Below are 24,008 nucleotides of genomic sequence, written 5' to 3' on the forward strand. Positions count from 1 at the left end.
AGTTAAAATGCTTGCTTTGGAAATCAGGAGGTTTTTTTTTTTTTTTTACTGTAAATTCAATGTGTATCAGTTGATTAATTGTGGATATCATCATTACAAGCCAAAAGTTAAAGAATTCAGGTTAAATATTTGAAAGCTTAAAAGAGAAAAATTGACAAATAACTTTTATAAGAAAAATATAAATTATTTGGATGATTTTCTAAGGATGAGAAATCAGGCTTAAAGAATTTAAGTTGTATTATTTATGTGACTACAGCTGATGTCCCATAATAAAGCAATTTTATGTTCCTTCATTTTTGTGAGGCTTTATTTTTTTGTTCTCTTCAAAAAGGACAGGTCTTACTACACAGTCTAGGCTGTCCTGGAATCTGTGATCTTGTAGCAACACCTTCCAGGTAGCACGTTGCCAACCACTGTATTGTTAAAAAGAGTGATGTTCACGGTTCATTTGTCCACACACATAGAATAGAGAGCACACAAACATTAATACAGCATGAAGACTGTGCCTAAAAAAGTTCTGTAAAACTAACTTCAAATTAAGGGTCTTAGATGAATTTAAGTTCAGATTATTTACAATTTTCTAAAAGTATATTAGAGGTACTCACTCATGGTGTTTTGAGGTAAACTGTAGGATGACTCATCTCTAACAGGCTTGTGGGCCATTAGGCCCAAACAAGTAAAAAAGATACTTTCTGAGAGCCAGCCTGGGTCTGCCTTAGCAACAGCAGCTGAGACATGATCTGGAGATGACCTGGCCCAATGAGAGGCAGCCATGTCACACCAGCAGATGCATATTCATCAGACCTCCCCCAGGGAGGGGTGGAGGATACATAAGGCTTGCCTCTTCCTGAATAAACTGAGCTCCTTGTTTCTACATTCTCCCAGAGTCTGTGGGGTTTGACTCTACAGAGCCTACTTGGCCCCCACCCCCAAAAGGGAACAACAACACAGGACCCTGCTACAGTAAACAATGAAATAATGTTTAGATGAACTGTGGGTAAGTAATACAGGAAAGATTACCTCTCAAGGAATACAACTAGTTGTAAGAGGAACGAAACAAGAGGGACTTAGGGGCAGCTGCATTCTTGGAGACTGGCAATATTGGGCTAATTATGAATTTCAGCTTATCCTCTAGTATTTTTTAAAAGAAAAAACCTGCCACAGTGTTCAAATCACTGGTTATATTATGAACATAGTTACATAACTCATGTTTGTATCAATAATCACGTTGAGAATTCTGGCGCTTCTGGAAAACAAGTAATAGTAAGGAAATATTGACTTAAATGATCTTCCCAAAGCCAGACAGACGGTGCTGCGGAAACTGAGGTCTAGCATCAGCTCTTAACCGCCAATCTTCAGTCTCATTCATCTTTAGGAAAAACAACAACAAAAACACAACAACAAAACTTGATCTTTAAAAGTTCAAGTTTTGCTGAATGAAAAATATCTTTTCATTTTACATTGAATGTTCATTTTTTTCTCTATAGTAAAATGAATCTGTAAAAAGGAATTTTTTTTTAAGTCAAGGAACCATGAGCTGAGCCCATCAAACCCTCCTTGGAGAGACTGTACCAGATTAAGCTCTGTCAGTCACAAGTTGCTGTGGTGAAGATATTTTACAAGTGTCTGTCATGCAATTTACTGTCCATACCTTCCAGATGTATTCTTTAATATGGCCAGAGCATCTGGGTAGCCATCCATGTTGTAGTCCCCAATATGAAGGGTGAGTGGAATTGGGATTGAAGCTGGTTGTTCTTCATGTGAAAATGGCACAAAGCCCCAGAGTGTACCCTTGTTGCTGAAATCCTGAAGCACAGGTACCCACTAAGGATAAAGAGGAAAAAGATTAATCACAATCACTTTAGGAAAACAGTCATTATTTGCAAGAGGCATGATTTATTAAAATGTTTAAGACAGCTATCATTTTACTTTTTCATCTTTACACAAGGATAGGCTATTACAATTTACTTTGATACTTTGATGTACGTTTAAGACCCTGGGAGAACTGGTCTTCCATAGGCTTTGTCATGAGCATCTTTGCTTGAACAGCACACAGAGCCACAGGTCCCTCATAACATGCATTCCACCTTGGGAATGAAAAGCTCCATCCTCACCTGACAGGCACTGCACAGACAAGGAGGATGAGCTATGACACCCAAAGAGCTAGAAGCAAATGTTTAGTAACGCTTCTTATTTCTATAGGACCACAATGAAGAGAACAGGGTGCCTTTAAAGTGAGCTTCTTCCCTCCTCTTCTGACTGCACAGCTCTTTTCAACCTTTGATAAATTAATATAACATTAAGATCTGAAGAGTAGAAATCATGGCACTAACATTACAGATGTGCCCATGTTCCCTTTAGAGTCACTGAACCTGGACATGTCATAAGTGGAAGCAGGTACACATGACTTCACATGGCAGGTGGCCAAACATGCGTTTTTCCCCTCACAAGCAGCTGATAAATTTTTATTGTTGCAAACTAAACTATATTAAAAATGGCTTCTTTAGAAAAGGATGGTCTAGCAAAAACAAAACAAAACAAAAAACAATCACCAACATTTTATAAGTTTTCCTAAGAAAGTGTAATTTGCCATGGGAAGAGGGAAGACCCTTAATGATAAAGACATTGGATACATTCATTTAATGAAAAAGCATTACTTTATATTTTGTGAACTTTAAAAGATAAACATTTAAGTAATTTCACCTGATTTTGAAAAAAACAAAACTGTTACATTTTACAAAAAAGCTAGAAATTTCTTTCAAATTGTTACAAATTTCTGAAGCAGGGACCAGTGTGGGGTTGTATGCCCTTAATCCTAATGCTCAGGGGGCAGAGGCAAGTGGATCCCCATGAGTTCAAGGTCAGCCTGTTCTACATAGTGAGTTTCAGGACAGCCAGAGCAACACAGGGAGACCCAGTCTCAAAAAACAAAACAAAACAAAAACAAAAACAAAATAAAACCAAAACCAAAACCAACAATTAAATAAGCAACAACAACAAAACCCAACAATAAATCAGAACCAACCCCTGCTCCCCAAATTTCTGAAGCAGTCTATGGTTTATGAATGAGGGGTAAATACATGGTAGATAAAGTGTTCCTGCTAAGATAACTGTATTAAAACACTTTTCAGTCAATTTGGCATCTATAACATCCATCAAAGAACTGTGACATTTGTCTTATATAGGTAACTATATAATTTTCTTTCTTCCTCCTTTTCCTCCCCACGTTTCAGGATAGGTTTTCTTTGTATAGCCCTGGCTGTTCTGGAACTCACTCTGTAGACCAGGCTGGCCTCAAACTTAGAGATCTGTCTGTCTCTGCTACCTAACTGCTGGGATTAAAAGTATGTGCTACCGTTCCCAACTAACTATATAATTTTCAAGGATTCTTATTGTATATTTTTATATCTATGAACCAATGATGGAAAGTTTCTTGAGCTAGTGCTTTAAATGATTCACAACTATCTAAATATAGTCAAAGATAATAAAATAATTCAATGATTTTTAAAATGCTGAATATATAAAGATGTGTTTTATTAAGTTGTTGAATATAAAATATGATGTTTCCTATTCAAAAGAGCTATAAAAGTCAGCATGATATTCTATGATTTATTGATCCTCCAAGAAAGTAAAGCTACCTAACTCTAAAAGTGTCAGGACCTATTATTTCCATATCAATCCTCCACTGTGACTCTCATGATTCTAAACTCTGAGGCAACGAGCAAAAAGTCAGCATGAGAAATGGAATGGATCTGCACATGGAAACAAAAACGGAATTATCTTCCTCGTAGGTTTTTATTATAATGTGCTTTCTATATTGCTGGCATCTAAAATGCTACATTTAATTTAACTACAGGATCTAGAATGGCGTTTCCTCATCAAAAATCAACACAGCAGCATTTTCTACCTCAATGAAAGAACGAAAAAATTTAAATGTATTTTACTTAGGTAAAGCAAAGAATTCTATAATGTAATTTTTGATTTTATTTTGTTCTGCTTCTTTAGATGTATTTTCTAACGATCAAGATTTTTCAAGTGTACAAACATCGTTTATAGCATCCCCAAAGCTGACATACCTGCCCTGTTCTGGATCTCATTAAATATATGGCACTCTTCTGACAGTCTTTATCTTCACAGCCTGGCAGCAGGTGATCCATGTGTCCATCTCCATCTGTCAAAAGGAACTTCAGGAGTCCATTAACAGTCCAGAATAAGGGCTTCATGTGGGATAGTTAAAGCTCCTATTTGTTAAATGATTCCCTCAATCCAGACAAAACCAACAACTTGACACATGGCTTTATAATGAGGGGGAGCCATTAAAAAACAACACTCTGGCCAGGCGGTGGTGGCGCATGCCTTTAATCCCAGCACTCAGGAGGCAGAGGCAGGTGGATTTCTGTGAGTTTGAGGCCAGTCTGGTCTCTAAAGCGAGTTCCAGGAAAGACGCAAAGCTACACAGAAAAACCCTGTCTCAAAAAACAAAACAAAACAACCAAAAAAAACCAAAACCAAACCAAACCAAACCAAACCAAACAAACAAAAAAACACCACCACTCTGGTCCTTGTCACTTATTATCTAGACTGTATCTTACTTTATTTCTCTGAGTCTTGCTTTAAATTGCAAAATTCTTTGTGGTTAGATGTTATTATATATAATTATTGAGGTTAATCCTGATTTAAAGTCATTTTAAAACTTATTCAGAATTAATACTATTAATTATTATTTTGTTTTGGGGACTGAACTCAGGTGCTTACATATATTAGGTAAGTGCTTTTACCCCCGAACATAATCAACTTTTTAAAAGGTAGTTTTTGATTCTGTTATATAATTATCTATATTGAGACAGAAGAAACACATGTATGCACACAGTAACTTTATTATACAGCCAATTTTAAATACGGGGGATCTATAAGTGGCTTTAAGTGCCTTTTAGCCAGCATGAACTTCAACTCATGAGTTACAGAGTTTTCTGTTCTTTGGCTTCTCAAAACACCCATATATTTTCATCAATAAAGACACAAATGAAGGGAATACAATTACTGCTATGTCCAACTCCCATGTATACTAGATAGCTATGAATGTGGTCTAAAACATAACTGTTAACGAATTAAAATATTTAGAGACATTTTGAAAAAAAATGAATTTGATCACATAGTTTTTGAGTGTGAACTTCAGAGATAACATCAGGCTGCCCAGCACGGCTTCTTTACATCTTACTGGATTTTTGGCAAGAGTGCTACTATTCTGCATATACCTTCTGAGACAGATACACCAAAGGTCCTGAAATCACCTCTTTTGATGCTCCCTCATACATGCAGACCCCACTGTCTGAGATTTATAAAGCTTGAGGGCCTAGAGCTAAATCCTTCTGCGACTGGAGTAGTGATTCAACCTCTAAATTTGAGGCATCTTTTGAGCTCCTTTAACCACCAATTTACTTGATGTGACTTAATCTGTCATTTCACTTGGGCTCAATGTAGTATTTACAGTTGGCTGGAAATCAACAGATTATCAATTCAGATATAGCCTTCATTGTATAGAGTATATGAAGAGAAGTATATGACTAAAACAAGCTTAAAGCACCTCAAGATTTCATTTGAAAAAGAAAAGAAGTTAGGCTTCATAGGACGAAGATCTAGCCAATGGAGCCGGACCTTAGTAAAAAGTATGTTTTTTTTAAAGATTACTTCCAGTATTTTTAAAGCCATTCAAGGGGTAGTTAAGTATTGGAAGGCACCTCCCCCTGCTCTTCTCTGTTGTCAGTCAACAGGGTCAGTCAATGTGTTAGTTTCCTGTTTATCTTTATACATATACATAGAGCATGTGCTTTGCAGTATATTCTATACAGTTTGGCTACCTTGAAAATTTGATAAACCATGTCTACTTTAAAAAGAATGTTTAAAATTTAAAAAATTATGTGTATGTATCTGTGTGTATGTGCATGGAAATGCAGGTACCCATGGAGGCCAGAAGAGGGTGTCAGATCACCCTGGAGCTACAGGCATTTGTAACTGTCTTAGATAGGTACTCAGAATGGAACTTGGGTCCTCTGTAAGAGCAGTACACACTCTAGACTGTTAAGTCATTTCTCCAGTCCCAATTTTCTGTATCTTTGAGAGAGCTTGGTATTGTTAAATTTATATCTGGCTCATGTATAGCATCTGTTACACTGTATGAAAATACCTCAATATACTTTGTTCTTACCTGATATCCTAACACTGAGCTGTGGCAAGTCCAAAAAATCCAACAATAACTAACTTAGTATAATTGGATTATTATTTATTGTGTAAATGACATAAATGGAAAACTACTGCTTCAATCATTACATGATATTACATTTTTTGTCTCATTTCCATAAAGGGGTTCTTTTTATATTTAAAACTCAGAATACTATACTCTCACTGACAGGTCATTCTGACAGAAAACAAACAAACAGAGAAATAACTGAATTAAATGATATCAGACCAAATGAACTTAATAGGTATTTAAACCTTTTTTTTTTTTTTTTTTTTCGAACCCAGGGCCTTGCGCTTGCTAGCCAAGCACTCTACCACTGAGCTAAATCCCCAACCCCCTTAATAGGTATTTATAGAGCACTCATCCAAACACTGTAGATTATACATTATAAAACTGTCTCTAAAATAGTAGGACACAAAATATTGAATATAAGAATACTGAAATAATTGGTTGCATTCTATCCAATTACAATGGGATAGGACTATAAATCAGCAGTAAGAGAAACCTGAGAGTGTACACAGACTCCTGAAGATAACAATGGACAACTGAGTGGATCACTGAAAAAAAAAATCAAGAGGGAAATACTTTCTTAGAATTAAATGAAAGTACAACATACTAAATCCATGGGATACAATGACAACATTTCTAATAGAGAAGTTTATAGTGTTAAGTACCTACATTAGAAATAAAATCAGTCTTAACAATAGTTAATGGTACATGTTATAAGGCCTCAGAAAAAGAACAAGCCAAACTCCCAATCACAGAAAGTTCACAATTCACAGAAAGAAATAATTAAGATCAGGACAAACATTCAAGAAATGAAAAACAAACAACAACAACAAAACCACACAGAAAATCAATAAAATGGTTGGTTCTTTGAGAAACCCTTAGCCAAATAACTAAATGAAAGAAAAGCTAAATTAATAAAATTAATGAATAAAAAGGGGACCATTGAGGCATATACCAATGAAATACAGAAAGTCATTAGGCCTTATTTTAAAAAGACATAGTCAACTAAATTGTAAAAATCTAAAAAAAAAAAAAAAAAAAAGATGAATTGCTGCATATAGCCTACCAAAGTTAAACCAAGATGAGATAATTCAATGAAGTTGAAGCAGTAATTAAAACTCTCTCACTTAAAAAAGTCCAGGCCCAGATGGATTCACTGGTGAATTTTGCTAGACCTTAAAAGAATACTAATGCTTCTTAAACTATTTCATAAAACAGGAAACGAAGGAGTATGTCCAAGCTCTTTATGAAGCTAATATTACCCTTTTACCAAAACCAGACACAGATGCAACAGAAAGAGAAAATTACAAAACAATTTCTCCAATGAATACACATGCAAATATTCTCAACAAAATATGTGTAAATCAAATTCAAGAACACACCCAGAAGATCAGTATTCACTGTTCTAATAAAGTTGGCTCCATTATAGAGATACAGGAATAATTCAACATATAAATCAATAAATGCTATAAATTTGACTCAAGGACAGAAACACCATGGTTATCTCGATACACTCAGAAAAGACTTTGACAAAATCTAATACCTCTTCTTGATAAAAGTCCTGAAGAAACTCTGAATGAAAGAAACATACCTTGGTTATATAAAGGCTATATCCAACAAATGTGTATCTAACATTATATTAAAGTTGGAAAAATTTAAATTATATCCAACAAAGTCAGAAACAAAGTAAGACTTTCTACTTCCTCCACTCTTATCAAACCTAATACTGAATACTAGCTAGGACAAGAGGATGTGGGAAGAAAAAGGACATAGCAAGGGAAGGGGAAGTCAGAGCAGCCCTGTTTGGAGATGAGATGACTCTATAAGCAAGAGACCCTGAAGGCTTTAGGAGAAAAAAATCTTAGCATTGCTAAATAGTCCAGCAAAGTGTCAGGAAGATTAACATACAAAAAGACAAACAAACCAACAAACTTGATAGTTGTTCTAGTTTGATTTTCTTCCTGAGAAAACACTGACCAAAAACAACTTGGGAAGAAAAGGACTTAGTTCAGCTTACAGGTAACAGTGCATTAATGAAGGAAGTCGGGGCAGGAGCTCTAAAGGAGAAGCCATGGAGGATTCTGCTGTGGAATAGTCCTTCTGTACACTGTGTGAATACATGTCTCTATGATTGCTTTAATAAACAAGCTGACTGGCCAACAGCTGAACAGGATAAAGTTAGGCAGGAAAGTCAAACCAAGAATAATGGGATGAGGAAGGGCAGAGTCAGAGGAGATGCCAGCCAGAAATGGAGGAAGCAGGGCATGTAGAAAATGAGGTAACAAGCCACGAGTCACTTGGCAAAGCATAGATAGGAAATATGGGTTAATTTAAATGAAAGAGTTAGCTAGTCTGAGCTATTGGCTGAGCATTTCAAGTTAATATAAGCCTCTGTGTGGTAATTTGAAGTGGCTGCTGGGACAGGAAAACTCCACCTACTGGACTCTGCTTGCTGGCCCATACTTAGCTAGCTTTCTCACACTCAGGCTTCACCTATGGCTGTTTCCCAACTCAGCACAAATGTTCAAAAGTGCCTTAGCACAGTGGCAGCCTGAAAGGCAGAAAATTTGGTTGTTGGTAGTTGGTTTTTATTTACATTTCTGTTTATTTTAATCCTTGATATTCAAGAAAATCTTTACCAAAACATTAGATAGATATAAAATGAAGAAACAGAGATTAGTGACTTTACATGACAAGAACACTGTTTAGAAAATTACTAAACAAACAGACAATTACAAATAATCAAAAAAGCACCAACCCCTGGAGAAGACAAGAATCGGTTACCACCATTACTAGAGGTAATACTGAAGTGTCTACTTTGTGAACAAGAACAGCAGCAACCAAAGCACAGGGCACACAGAGAACAAGAGAAACAGTCTCTTCAGTGAAGCAAATGAAATCACAGAGGACACCTTGGTGGAAGCCCTACCACCAAATTTACCAAATTAAAAATGTAAAAACATGATCTGTAACAAATTCAAAAGCAAAGGAAACATGATGATGAATTGCCGCTATTAAGAAAAACAACATATGAACAAGATGGTATCAATACAGAGATTGTAAAACAAATATTCTGGAGCTGATACAGTACAGCACATGAAACAAGAAGTTCAACAGAGAGTGTGTGAAGGTCAGTGGCAGAGATGAGTAGTCAGGACAAACAACTGGTAAACCAGAAAACAGCACAACTGACATTAAGTGTGATGGAGTCAGGTAAGAAGACTTGAAAGGTCCTGTGAGTCACTATTAAGTGAATCAATATCTGTCTGGTGACATAGAGAAGCAGCTTAGAATGAGCAAGGAGTACTTAATAAACTACTCATGGTCATCAGAAACCCTGGGGCAGAAGATGGTCACAAAACAGAACAAAACACAATGAGAAGGTGGTTTTGTTGGTCAGAGCTTGCTGTGAACACATGAGGACTAGAGTTCAATCCCCAGTACTAATGTAAAAGCTGGGTATGGTGGCACAGAATATTTGATTGACATAATGCAGAGCTAACAGTAGATACTTCACATGAAGACTCTTAAATCAAAAGAGAAAAACAGGGTTACTATGAAGAAAAAAATTCTTGATGAGATACAAACTAGGAGAAGACAAAGAGAAATTTTGTGTATTTATTATTTAATATTTAGGAAAGAGTGTATTTGGATACAGTTAGTTCCTGGTTGCAAACAAGGAACAATAATTTAGAAGTGAGCTATAGCTGAAAATCTGCCTGAATTTAAAGGGAAATTAAGGAATTTCTTTCTAGGAGTCTACAATATGTAGTAGAAACTTAATAATGGGATGAATTTACACTGATGAGAAAATAATATTTGATAATAAAATCTTTCAAAATGGCACTATCATCCCAAGACAAATCAACACTTAGTGAATTCTGTAACAGAATCACTCTGCTTGGTGTTCCCCCACCCCCAGAATCAATAAACAAATAAATACATTGAGAACTGTATGTGTATCATGTTTTTGAAATGAGTAACTTAAGAGAATTTGGTCATATAGTATAAATCTTTTCTAAGATTTTGGCAATTAAAGGTGTAAGAAACAGAAGGAAACATTATAAAAAATAACCATGGTTTTAAACCCTTCAAATCTTATATAGCTGAAGCTCACTGTTGGTTGCCATCACTGAGGATGATCAGGCACACATCTTAGGAGCCAGTAAAGAAGACGGATAGTACATGATACATGAAAACACAGCTGATACAGAACTAAGCATCCTTTCCCATCTCTGCCACTTTCATCTTAGCCCTTGAGTGTGCTTCTTCACTTCTGAATCTCAATTGCACAGTGGAATAAATAATATTTCTTACCCCAGAGAGATTTGGAAAAATCACTTGAATTACATATACAACACTCCCTCACATCCCTAGAGATGGGGTTGCTCTGTTTTGTCTAGGTTGATTTGGAACTTGGCTAAAGTTTTCTTCCTGACTCAGTCCCCCATGTAGGTTAGTTTATAGTATTCATCACTATGCCTGGCTTATAAAAATTTTCTTATAAAATTGTTCTTGATATAAAAGTATTATTAATTTGAAAGAGACGTAAATATTTGCATATCCTAAATTCTAGATCCTTTCCATGTTACTGATTAAAAAAAAAGCTTGAAAAATTCCTCTTAATTAAGTTGTAACCATTAGTACTATGAGGCAATGTGATGACACGCCATAGCAGATTAAATACACCTAATGTCCATTTGTCTCTATGCATGCTACAGTGGAAGGGAATAGGAATATGGAATGTCTTTGTGGAAGCTGCTAATGGAATAGCTCTGGGCAAAAGGAAAGAGGCAAAGAACATTTTCACCTATCCACCTACCCTGTCACCACTAATCCAGCTCACCTACCTATCTAATCCTCTCTTCAGTGGGTGAAAGTTATGTACCCACCTACATCCAAGAAACTACACAGCTCTGATCTTCCTAATTATTGGATGAGGCATTTATATAGAATGAAAACTGCAGATTTGTAAAACGAAGAAAAAGGGCAATCACAAACAGCCAGACAAGTTTGAAAATAGCACAGGACATTTAGTTCCTTCATAGCATTCAGACTTCTAAAATACTCTGACTGAGAGCAGGGAATTCCTCTTGAGTATAATTTGCCAGAGAGAAATACATTTCACCACCGTCTTAGAGGTACAAATCTATTAGGTCTAAGAATAGACAAGGTGTCTTCAGTAGTCACTACTGCAGCGCTGTAGAAATCAAAGCATGGAGAGATTGAAGTTCACAGGGCACTGAAATGGGCTGTTATACTAATCAGAGTGGGATTATAGAGATACATGTTCAGTTAAGTGGTGTTATAGTACAAAATATTGAAGATATCCATTAAATTATGAAATATGTGCAAGAGTGTAAAAGACATCGTTATTCTGTAGAAATTTTATAAAGGGATAATTTTGCATTCACACTAATAGGCATCACTAAAACCAGTTAAATATGCAGTAGTTTGAGACTGTGTAATTAAGTCTGAGGTATGGCTTTATAAAAAACTCATTCATAAGCAAAGAATTTATCACATAAAAACCTACACATAGGTTTCAGGGACACTGTGGTTGCAGCTTTTCCCTAAAAATATCTAACTCAGCTTGAAATGCTGAGTATGTATAAAAAATTTAAGAATCTAAAGTAGTAATTTTATAACTCTTATATAAATTTCTCTTGTGTCTTTTCTTGTTGCTATGATTAAACACCTAGATAAAAGCAACTCAAAAGATAAAGGGTTCACTTCGGCTCACAGTTCCAGGGGTTCCAGTCCATCAGAGTATGATGTCACGCCAGCAGGAGCTTGAGGAAGCGGTCACATGGCATCATATTCAGAACAGAGCAACGAAAGCATGCATGCCAGTGCTCAGCTGGCTTCCCCCACTTTCATCAGTTCAGGATTCCCTGCCTATAATTAATACAGGTCACCCCACATCAATTAACACAATCAAGACAACCCTTCCCAAGCATGCTCAGACACTCAGTTCCCAGATGATTCTAGACTTTTTCAAGTTGACAATTAACACCAGCAATCACAATTACCATTTCCAATAAAAATATTCTAAGTATTTATCAGACCCACAGCTGGCATCTATGACTCATCATAATAGATGTCTTGTGAAACTTTTTGCTACAAAGTAGAAAGAAATTCTGGGATTAATCATGCATGCTATGGGAGTGAGGCTGCAATTTGCAGTGACATGGAATGGAAATGTTGATGAATTACATTTAGTATTTGTTTCAAGACTTTTCTAAGAATACCTGAGCACTTCATTTGCCACATTGCAATGTATATAAATGTAATGTTTAATTAAAAATCTATAATAGTATTATTACCTTTCTTTGGAGTGAAAGAGGGAGAAATGTCTGAAAACAAAATTGTCAGTATAAAGATATAAAAGGAGTAAGAAGCTGTACAAACATTATTTTCTATTTAAATGTTAGTAAGTGCTGAAGGTGACATATTTTTCAGTGGTCAGAACTCAAGAATTAGAAAAATGAAAATATGAAGACTGGTTTTTCCTAATCTCTTCTTCAGATCACTTGTTATGTGCTATTCACCTCTCCATTACTCCCCCACCCCCACAATGCTCCCTGTTTACTTTCCTGGTTTCTACAGTTACTCTAGGTTATGAATTCACACCTGAAGACTTATAGCTAGGAGGCTCACATGAGAGGGAAGATAACATGTTATGTCTGTATTTCTGGATCACCTCAATCAATATGATTTCTAGTTCTATCCATTTACCTGGCCAGACCCTGGGGAAGGGTGTATCCTAAATAGTTTTTATGAATTATTTTAAGCAAATGAAAAAGTTCCATTGATTAATTTATTTTTAAGAGTCAAGCTTAAATTTAGTACCTAAAAGTCTTCAAATATCATCCAAAGGATCCATGATGCCAGAATGCTAAGGGTGGGGAGGGAGGCAAAAAATTTGTAAGAGCCAGAACAGTGAGTTTGCGGTGGAACTGTATCTCCAAGGAATATCAGAGAATCTATTCCTATAATGTTTGTGATGTAGATTCTTCATAATAAACTTGACTATATCTGGAATTAACTAAAATTCAAATGGAAGGTACATCTATGAGGGATTTTTGTTTAATTTGAGGTAAGAAGATCTACTTCTAATACAGATCTTGAGGTGGAAGACATACCTTTAATCTAGATCATTTAAACTGGAAAACCTCACCTCTAATCTGGGTCATACCTTCTGCTGGAAGCCTGTATAAGGACATAGAAGAGGGAAGCTTTGCCTGCCATTCCTTCACAGGCCTAAGAGCCTATTTCTTTGGGATTCCAGTATATACTGAAGACCAGCTGAGATATCCAGCCTCATGATGTCCAGCAGACTGAGCAACTACTGGATTCTTGGACATTCTGTTCATAGCCAGACATTGTTGGATTAGCTAGACTGCAGCTCATAAGTCATAAATACCCACCTCTCTATATATATAAAATGCATATATCTGATATTCATTCTATAAGTTATTACTGTAGAGAACCCTGACTAATACAAAGTCTAACCAGCATAATCATGAGCTGAACAAGAACAACAACAGATATACTAATGTGGATGGGAAAGCCTAGGAGGGTTCAACCCTGTCCAAAGTAATGTGGAGTGGGAGAAATAGTCTTTCTAAGGGAAGAGCACACCATTTGTTTATACAATCCTAAATGATCAGCCCTGAAAACATACATATAAGTAGCATTATACAGGCTAAGCAGGTAATATTTATGTGTTTATGAATATATATATATATATATATATATATATATATATACACACATATCTCCAAATATACCATCAATTAATTAAAAATGAGGCATGAATTTGAAAGAGAGGAAGGGGCAGTATATAGGAGGGCTTAGCGAGAAGGAAGAACGGGGAATACAACATAATTATCAACTCTAAAATATTATTATAAGCAGCATTGATCCAGACTTGACAGAAACAGTAAAAAGAAAACCACACTAACAGCACAGTTTTGTGGGTTCAACAGGTGGGATGTATAGCATGATAGAGAGATTAGGTAAGGAAAATAGGATCCATAGTGTCGGGGTAGGGCTTTCAATTTTGAATACAGCGATCAAGGTAGGCCTCCAGGAAATGGTGATATTTTAGTGAAATCAGGAGGTAGTGAACAAAGAGGAGATCTAGAGGAAGAGGATTTTATAAAGAAGGATAAGAAAGGGCAATGGGTCAAGAAGGGACTACTTGAAAAACATCATGAGGCCAGGTAGCTGGAGAGAGTTACAATAACAGTTTTGGTGAGGCAAGATGCTATGGACATAGGCTCCTTCAACGACCTACTACCTACTCTCCACCTTATAATAAAAGGTGGACGAAACAAGGCTTTGCTAGTTAATCCTAGTGGGTCTCCAGAGCTCATGTCTTGTTTGTATTACATAGGAGTAGTTAGCAGACAATTCTGCTGTATACATTATGTATACAGTTTGTCAAAAGCACACATCTACTTGAATGGTACTGCTATGTAGATAGCTGTTCCAGCTAGATAACAGAAGTCATTTTTTATTTTATTTTAATTTGATTTCACATCTCGTCCTTTAGTATGTGTTACCAACTGTGCTCCAATATACCAAATGTGAGCATTTCTTTTCTACTTCCTTTTTCTTTTTTAAGAAATTCTTTTTTATTCATATATATATATTTATGAATTTATATTTATATATGTAAAATCAAAGATACCCCTCTTCCCTCTCCCACCCCTCCAAACCCATCCCCATTCCCTCCTACAAGAAGGCAAGGCCTCCCATGGCGAGGTACATTTAGTAGAGGCAGGTCCAAGCCCCTCCTCCTGCCTCAAGGTTGTGAAAGGTGTCTTATCATGGGTAGTGGACTCCAAAAAGCCTGCCTGCTCATGCACCAGGGATGGATTCTGATCCTACTGCCGTGGGGTCCCTTAAGCAGATCAAGCTACACAATTGTCTCGCTATGCAGAGGGCCTAGTCCAGTCCCATGCAGGTTCCACAGCTACTGATCTAAATTTCATGAGTTCCCATTCATTTGGTTTGGTTGTCTCTATAGGTTTCCCCATCATGATTTTGATGCCCTTGCTCATAGAATCCTTCTTCTCTCTCTTCAACAGGACTCCTGGAGATCCACCTATACCACAGGTTCTTTTAACTAATCTGGAATTTTTCAAACTCCTTACCATAATCCATAAACCCATATAAGTTCTTGCCAAGAGACAGTCTTCTTTTTGCTCTTTGAACAGCAAACTCATTTATCCAAGCCTTGGTCAAACACAATCTCCAAGCAGTTACTTAAAGAACCCTTTATCAACTTCACATTTCAGTACCCTGTTCTAGTTCCTCAAAGCTCTTTCCCTACCTTTCAAATATTTTTACTTTGTTTAGGTCTCTTCTTCAATAGAATTTAAATTTCATTGAGCATATGTTTCATTTATGGCCAAATGTCAAATATGTGACATTTTTTGAATATATTAATTAACATCTTGTATGTAGTTTAAACTTTTCATTACAAAATGAGAAAGAAGCTAAATGGAAGAAAAATGGGAACATGTTTTAAAGAACATATTGAATTATTTGATTGAACCAATGCCCATACAATTCGTTCAAAGAAAATAAAAAGCTAATCAGATTCTTTGAACCCATTACTTGATAAGTTTGCCCATATTATACTTATTAAAGTAACTCTGTATTTTCTTGAAAAGTTATGACTAGTGGTTAAAGTGATACAGCAATAAATTTAAAAATTAATACCTAAGATCTCCAAGATTTTTCTGATTTATTGATGAGTCTCACTGGAGTTCATTACTTATATATATATATTTTTAACAATAACAGAAAATAACGAAGCTACTTAACAAGAACAACCAAATTTCAACTATAAGAATTAGACAAATAAAAAAGTATTATCTTCAAAATTGGTAATTAAAGGTATCCTTAAATGAGTCACATAACTGTACCCAGAACATCCCCTATACAACTGCATTTAAGATACAGTTATTGCTTGTCTACTGATTGTATTTGATTTTTAAAATTCTTTTATAAGAGAGAATAAGAACATTCAGGTGCTAATTAACATATATATTAAATATAAAATTTAAATCTCTATACATGGTTTATCTGACTTCTTATTCCCCATCAAGCAACAACAAGAAAATTTAAATATATAAGGCTGTTACTATGACCCCTCTGTAAACCAAGGGGATTTGAGTGCTCTAAGTGATGTTTTGATAAAATCATTTCTGGTCTACCATGGTTAACCTGAAATGAGAAGGAAATTTTTAACAGGCATTATATAGATTTCCAAAGATAACCTTATGGTGACATTTTCCTAATAGTTATTAATTATCTAGTATGGTAGGTACAATGGTATCAGATTTGGTGCTAACAATAAACAGCGCTATGTTTACAATGGTTGGTATTTTCCACTGTGTTAATAACCTCATGGATAATAAAATTTTCTGTTTTACTAGACCCTTTAGATAAGATGCCTGGAGACATGGCATGCTTCAAAGTCACATCTAGTTCTTGTTAAGGAACTGAGTATCGGATACTATGATGATCTGATACATGGAATATCAGATATGGATATATAATATATATTTTTGAAGTGATTCCATATTTAGAAAACATCAATATCCTACATAGGGTTTTGTTTTCCTTCAGCTATGTAGCCACGTGTTCATTTGTCTTTTGAGATAGGGTCTTGTCTTAGTCAGTGTCTATTGCTGTGAAGAGACACCAAACCAATCCTTAAAAGAGAAAGCATATAATTGGGGACTTGCTTACAGTTTCAGAGGGTCAGTGCATTATCATAATGGCAGGGAGCATGGTGGCATGCATGGCACTGGAGCTATGGCCGAGAGCTACCTCCTGATCCGCAGGCAGTAAGGCAGAGAGATACTGGCCTTGGCATGGACTTGTGAAACTTCAAAGCCTACTCCTAGTGACAATACTTTCTCCAACAAGGCCACAATTCCTAAACCTTCTAATCCTTACAAATAGTGCCATTTTGCTGTGGATATCGCTCTGTATAAATAAAATGCTGTTTGGCCAGTGGCCAGGCAGGAAGTATAGGCGGGACAAGAGAGAAGAGAATTCTGGGAAGTAAAGGCTGGGGCAGGGAGACACTGTCAGTGGCCACCATGACAAACAACATGTAAAGACACTGGTAAGCCACAAGCTACGTGGCAAAGTATAGATTAATAGAAATGGGTTAATTTAAGATAGAAAAAGTAGATAACAAGAAGCCTGCCACGGCCATACAGTTTGTAAACAATGTAAGTTTCTGTGTGTTTACTTGGTTGGTTCTGAGTGTCTGTGGGCCTGGTGGGTGAGAGAGATTTGTCCTGACTGTGGGCCAGGCAGGAAAACTCCAACTACAAATGTGTTGGCAAGAGTTTCCACCTAAAACCTGAGAAAAAAGATTCTAAAATGGAGCTAAAAACAGCTTCCTAGTTGTCTCTCTCAAGTTAGCAGCAGCCTGCTGGTTTGAGCTACTCTATAGCGGGTTTGTGGCATTCGGGCTACGTTACATAGAGGTATCTCAAAGCTGAGCACTATGCTGCGTGTTGGATATAGATTTTGCTAGTTTAAAAAAAAAGGAGATTTCTGGGCTACACGCTGCTTTGATAAGAGCATAGACCCACTGTTTCTAAGAGTTGATGGCTCCCAGAAATGGCGGTAATGTACCACTGCCATGTTGGAAAGCTGATGTGGGCGGAGCCAGCAGCCACAACAGCCACAGCAGCCATTTTAGTCTTAGAAATGCTGCAGTTTAAAGCAATAGGTTCACAGTAAGGCAGATTCAGATACAATAGTTTACAATGTGTGTAAAAATGTACATAAGTTTGTACATATATCTGGGTTTAGAGGAGGAGTAAGCCAATTCCATCTCCAAAGCCAGCTTGATAATTTTGGGAAATTGGGTGGGGCTTCTCTTACTACTTCCTGCTGGAGGGGGGCGCTTTATCTCATGGGGACACAAAGAAAATTTTAGGATTATGGAGTAGTCCGTGAGGGTAAACCTCTGAGCCAGTTGCCTTGAAACCATTCTGGATGTTGGATCATCTGGGCCATGGTGTCATTGGAGACCTTTCAGGGGGTCTTGGCTGATCAAACCTGATGTATCTTAATCTGGAACAAATCCACAGCCCCTGGCTTTCTGTGGAAACAAAAGCAGAGACTCTTTTCCAAAGCAACATATCCTTATATCCAAATTTTGAAGTCAAGGTATCTTTAAAGTTTACATACTTGTTTAACTCAACAGCTTTTACAATCAAATCTTTTTCTGCAGTTAAAAATGCCAAAGACAAGGTAAACCAGATTCTCTGTGTAATATCCATCTTTGTAAGACTGAAACACCGCTGTGGCTGCTGGCTCCTTCCCAACATGGTGGTGGTACAGTTTACCGCCAGCTCTGGGTCTGCAGCCATGTGAACCATCAACTATCAGAAGCAGTTCTATCAAAGTAGTACATTGCCCAGAAACTGCCCCCGCCTTTTTTTTCAATTCGCAAAGGCTAAATCCACCATGCAGCGGAGTAAAGTGCCGCTTGTAGACTCCTCATTCCCGCCACACTGCAGGTCAGACGCATACGCCAGGAACCCGCTATAGTAGCTCAAACCAGCAGGCTGCTGCTAACTTGAGAGAGACAACTAGGAAGCTGTTTTTAGCTCCATTTTAGAATCTTTTTTCTCAGGTTTTAGGTGGAAACTCTTGCCAACACATTGGATGCCATTTGTAGTTGGAGTTTTCCTGCCTGGCCCACAGTCAGGACAAATCTCTCTCACCCACCAGGCCCACAGACACTCAGAACCAACCAAGTAAACACACAGAAACTTACATTGTTTACAAACTGTATGGCCGTGGCAGGCTTCTTGTTATTTACTTCTTCTATCTTAAATTAACCCATTTCTATTAATCTATACTTTGCCACGTAGCTTGTGGCTTACCAGTGTCTTTACATGTTGTTTGTCATGGTGGCCACTGACAGTGTCTCCCTGCCCCAGCCTTTACTTCCCAGAATTCTCTTCTCTCTTGTCCCGCCTATACTTCCTGCCTGGCCACTGGCCAAACAGCATTTTATTTATACAGAGTGATATCCACAGCACCATTCCCTTGGCCTCTGGGGGTCATTCTTATTCAAACCACCAGAGGTCTCTATAGTTATAGATGACCTTTACCTTTGTATCCCCCCCTGCTTCTACTTACCAAGTGCAAGGATTGTGGGTGTGCACCAATATGCCTGCTTTTTGTGGTGCTAGTGACTAAACCAGGGCTTTATGCATATCAAGAAGCCATTCTAAAACTGAGCTAAACTCTCAGCCCAGCCATACAGCCTTTCCTTGATTTTTCACATTAGATCTGGTATTACATACATACAAAATTAATACATTTTCTCTAAATCTAGCTCTATGTAATTTTTTTTGTTGGAAAAATATACCTTATTTCTATCAAGTATTTGTTTTATATAAGTTAATAAAGAGAGACTTACTTGAAATTCTATAATTTGATATTCTGAGACTATGTAGGAAGAAACAAAACTAACATTAGCATGTAAAGGGCAGATACAGATGAAATATAACATGTCTTCCAGAGCTGAGCACAGCAGTACACACCTGTAATCAGAACACTTGGAAGGCAGAGGAAAGAGGATTATGGAACTCTGAGGGCTTATATAGCAAGTTCAAGCCAGCCAGGGCCACACAATGAGATCACAAAACAAACTAGAACAACAAAGTGCCTTCTAGAAGATACAGCTTCCACAATGACTGCCCACTAACAGAGGCCAAGACACAGCACTTTCCCCAGGGCCCATGGGCGGCTGTCATTTACTACATGATTTCTACAGCTCAATAAGGGCCCTGAGTTCTACAAATGGTAACCTTGGCAAACGTAACATGCCACTAAGCTCTAAATCTTCCCCTTGCCATCCTCTGGCACCACATTTTCCATATCGGTGGCTCTGGCCTACCATGAGCTCTCCTGCCATCTTTTGTCCTCTGTCAGTTTTTGTTTTATGCCTTCCCTAGAGGGTTCATTTAACTCCTGATCTTTGGGCTCTGGCATGATTCTCCAACTTTCTTTGGTTTTATTTCTCTGCTTAGACTTACTAAATGTTCCAGCTTTGTCTCTATATATTTTATTAATGTGACAGGGTTAAAGCACCTAAGTATGCAATCTACCTTTACTTAATTTTTACATGTCTTTATGCATTGTACTATTATTATTCTTTAAGTCTTCCAGAATATATTTATTTTACTTTTTAAGAGGGCTGGAGAATTGCCTCAGTGGTTAGCAGTGCTTATTGCTCCTGCAAAGGATTTGGGCTCCATTCCCAGCACCCACATGGAGGCCCACAATGCTTTCTATCTTCAGGTCAGGCAAAATCTGGCGCCACCCTCTGACTGCCACAGGCACCAGGCATACATGCACTACACACACATACATGACAGCAAAACAATCATGTACATGAAACTACCAACCCTAAAGACAAATGAAAAACAATTGTACTTTTCATCTATGGTAGTGTCTGAACAACTAGCTGACTTCCTGGCACTTCCTTCAGAGGTTCCTGCACTTGCCTCTTTGTTTACTCATGTGGCTGTAACTCCATCCCTGACTACTTTCCATCGATAGAAGTTAAGTGTCCTAAAACTGCTTCCAGCTGCCTCTCTTTGGACAGAAAACTCGAGGCACCAATAGTCTCCCCAAGGCCTGGGAAGCATTTACTTAAAGCACATTCCACTAGAGCAAAGGCTCTGTTCAACTTTATTTCTGGAAGTCAATATCTAAATGTGGTTTTAACCAATTCTGCAAAACAGTTCTATTTGCCACAAATTATTCAGGATAAAACTAGTCTTTACTTAACTGTAATCATTTTGATAACCCAAAGTGCTTAGTCAATCTGTATGTTTCTACATTTTTATAGAAACTCTCTATTCAAGCCAAACTGGTATGTTTACTGGTCACTAACATACCATTTACATGCTACCACAGACTTTTAGATGAACCTAATAGGTACTTCCAAGTCCAGTCCAAGTTCCCATTGACCAGCCATGTGCTGGTTTTCACTTTTCCTGTGGTATCAACTCCATACTCAGAAAAGAACTATAGTCTCTTTCCCCTCTTATATGTAGTGATTGTTTTCATTGTTCTTGTATTTATTTTTGGGATATTTATCTTTGGTCTTCCCACTTACACTGTATTTGTTTAAAGGCAAGACTCTTACTTGCAAAACTTCTGCTTTATTACATTGTTTTTAGTATAGCAATTTAAGTATAATAAAGGTCTAAGTTTTGCATTTAATTTGTAAGAGTTAATGATCCTGTAAAATTATATGACTTTTCTAATGGAGTTGTTCATGTAACTGAAGATAGAATCAATTTTACACAAACTAAGAAATTCTCTGAAAAAATTCTCACAACTGTTTTGGTAAAAAAACTTTACTGAGTAGTAAACTCTCAACTTAGTTTCTTCTTTATCATTCTGTAAGTTGTTCACTACTATTTAACTATATAAGCACATACGAGAGAGCAGGGAAGGCAGAAGTGAGATAGCCTGTTCTTTGATCATTTCTAGCCTTGGTTGCTGTGTTTTGAAACTGGGAGCGTGGGGCACCGAGAGGCAAAAGCAGTCTTACCAAAGTCTGCAAATGCTGACTGTCCAACCACCACCAGGTTTTTAGGTTTTTCAAAGACACTACTGATTGAGAAGTTTCCATCCTGTAAAACCAAAAAAAAGAAGAAGACAAAGAAGAAAAGAAAAACCTATCAATTAGGCCATCATTATGCATTCATCTGTCAAGTGAAAAACTCAAGAGAAAAATAATTTAATCCTCTTGTTCTTTCTCTAAAAGCATCCCAATGCCCTATTCACCTTTATTATCAGAGAAGTCACAGTAAGCCACAGAAGACACTTGTGGCTTGCTTGTTCTTTGCAACTGTCCCATGATGCTTATCACCCCTGTACTCCAGTTCTACACCTCTAATCAATTCTGTGAATGACTCTTCTAAACTATGGTTTTCCTCCCTCTATATCTGTTATTTCCTTTGCCCTTTCTATTTTTGTGGTAGAAACATAGCACAAGTTACCATTACATTAATATATATCCTACCTTCTGATAGCTATGTTTTTTCATCCATTTCTAACATGTTTTTCAGGTAACTCACCTTCCCCTAAGTTACTGTGAACCCTGCTCATATTACTGTGCCACTTCCAGGTATTCTTTATCAAACTATCTGATATGGAGTAGTAGCCATAGTAACTGGGAAAACAAAAGCTCCGTTCATTCATCTTCCTCTCAGTCTGAAACCATTTGATAGCTGCTTCTTTTTGTTGTTTGTTTGTTTTTGGTTTTTTGAGACAGGGTTTCTCTGTGTAGTTTTGCACCTTTCCTGGAACTCACTCTGTAGACCAGGCTGGCCTCGAACTCACAGAGATTCACCTGGCTCTGCCTCCCAAGTGCTGAGATTAAAGGCGTGCGCCACCACTGCCCAGCTTGATAGCGTCTTGATAGACTATTAAAGAGCTAATTACTTAGAGTAGAAGTCAAGACCATACTAATCTTGTCTACGGCAGCTTTTCTAATCTTACTTTTCAATATTTCAAATCATCCCTCTTCGACTCTCTGAATGCATTTGGTGATTTCTGTACACATCACTTCTTGCCTGTTTTCTCCTCTGATTTCCCATCACTAAAACCCTACTAGCCATTTCAAAAGCTGACTCTTTCTTAAAGCCTTCACTGCTAATCATGGGTGGGGCAGAGAGAGGCAACTGTTCCTCATATTTTGGCTCCTGTAATGTAAGGTTCATATCTCTCATCACGTCTCTTGGTGAGGTGTCACTGGCATATCAATCTTGGCTGTCTTCCTGGTCCACATATCTGGATTTCTCAGAGTGTGATCACTGAGCTGAGCATGCATATGCTCTAGAAAAGTCTTGCTGCAGCAGCTTCAGTGTTCTACTAGTTAATGTGGTTTTATATATTTGAGGTTCTATTTGATCAACTGATAAATTACTGCAAAGTACTTGACCAGTCTTTCACTAAAACTGGCCAGCTATTTTATGAATACTGTTATCTGATTGAGTTAATTTTCAACATATATTTCCCTTCATTTATATTAGTGATCTACTTAGTGAGTACTGACACAAGGTCTCTCTTTGTGTAACTTCTGTTAGGTTCTTTTAAGAATTCTACTTAGCTCAAACCTGGTCTTTCATCTCCATCCTTACAGAATTACAAAAAATGCAACTAAGTTAGGTTGGTCAGAACCCCTACTTCCTTCAGTTAACTAATAGCTCTGGCCTGCCTTGAGCTAGAATCCTGTTAAGTGAGTTCAGACAAAGATCATTCTTTCCTTTTAGTAACATTCTTTTGTTTCTTGGCTATAAAAATTTCACTTTTTTTTTTTGTATTTGTAGTTGAGCTCATTACTCTCGTACCTACATCAAAGTCTCATTGTAAGTAGTGTCTCTAAATCAAACCTGTCTTTCCATCTTTAGCAAGTGTTTAATTAAAAAGATTTTGTGTTTTTAAAAAACATTAAAATTTTTATTTTATATGTATGGGTGTTCTTCCTGCATTTATGTCTATACATCACATGCATGCAGTGCTTGTGGAGGCCAGAAGGTAGCATCACTTAGGACTGGAGTTGTGATCCACCATGTGGGTGCTGAGATTTGAACTCAAACACAGGGTCCTTGAAAGAACAGCTGTTGCTCTTAACAGCTGAGTGATCTCTCTAGCCCCCTGGCTATTTTGTTTGTTCTATTTT

General features: G+C 37.1%; 1 protein-coding gene across 1 annotated transcript in view; it reads right to left on the bottom strand.

Annotated features, from left to right (window-relative positions):
* Positions 1-24,008, bottom strand: part of Itfg1 (integrin alpha FG-GAP repeat containing 1) — a 152,786-nt gene that overhangs the window by 52,197 nt on the left and 76,581 nt on the right. The window contains exons 8-10 of the mRNA XM_036186693.1: positions 21,873-21,954; positions 4,077-4,171; positions 1,652-1,824 (exon numbers count right to left, since the gene is read on the bottom strand). Of these exons, the coding sequence (XP_036042586.1) occupies positions 1,652-1,824; positions 4,077-4,171; positions 21,873-21,954 (350 nt within the window). The remainder of the gene's footprint in view (positions 1-1,651; positions 1,825-4,076; positions 4,172-21,872; positions 21,955-24,008) is intronic.

The sequence above is a fragment of the Onychomys torridus genome, chromosome 5 (assembly GCF_903995425.1).
Source record: "Onychomys torridus chromosome 5, mOncTor1.1, whole genome shotgun sequence".
NCBI lineage: Eukaryota > Metazoa > Chordata > Mammalia > Rodentia > Cricetidae > Onychomys > Onychomys torridus.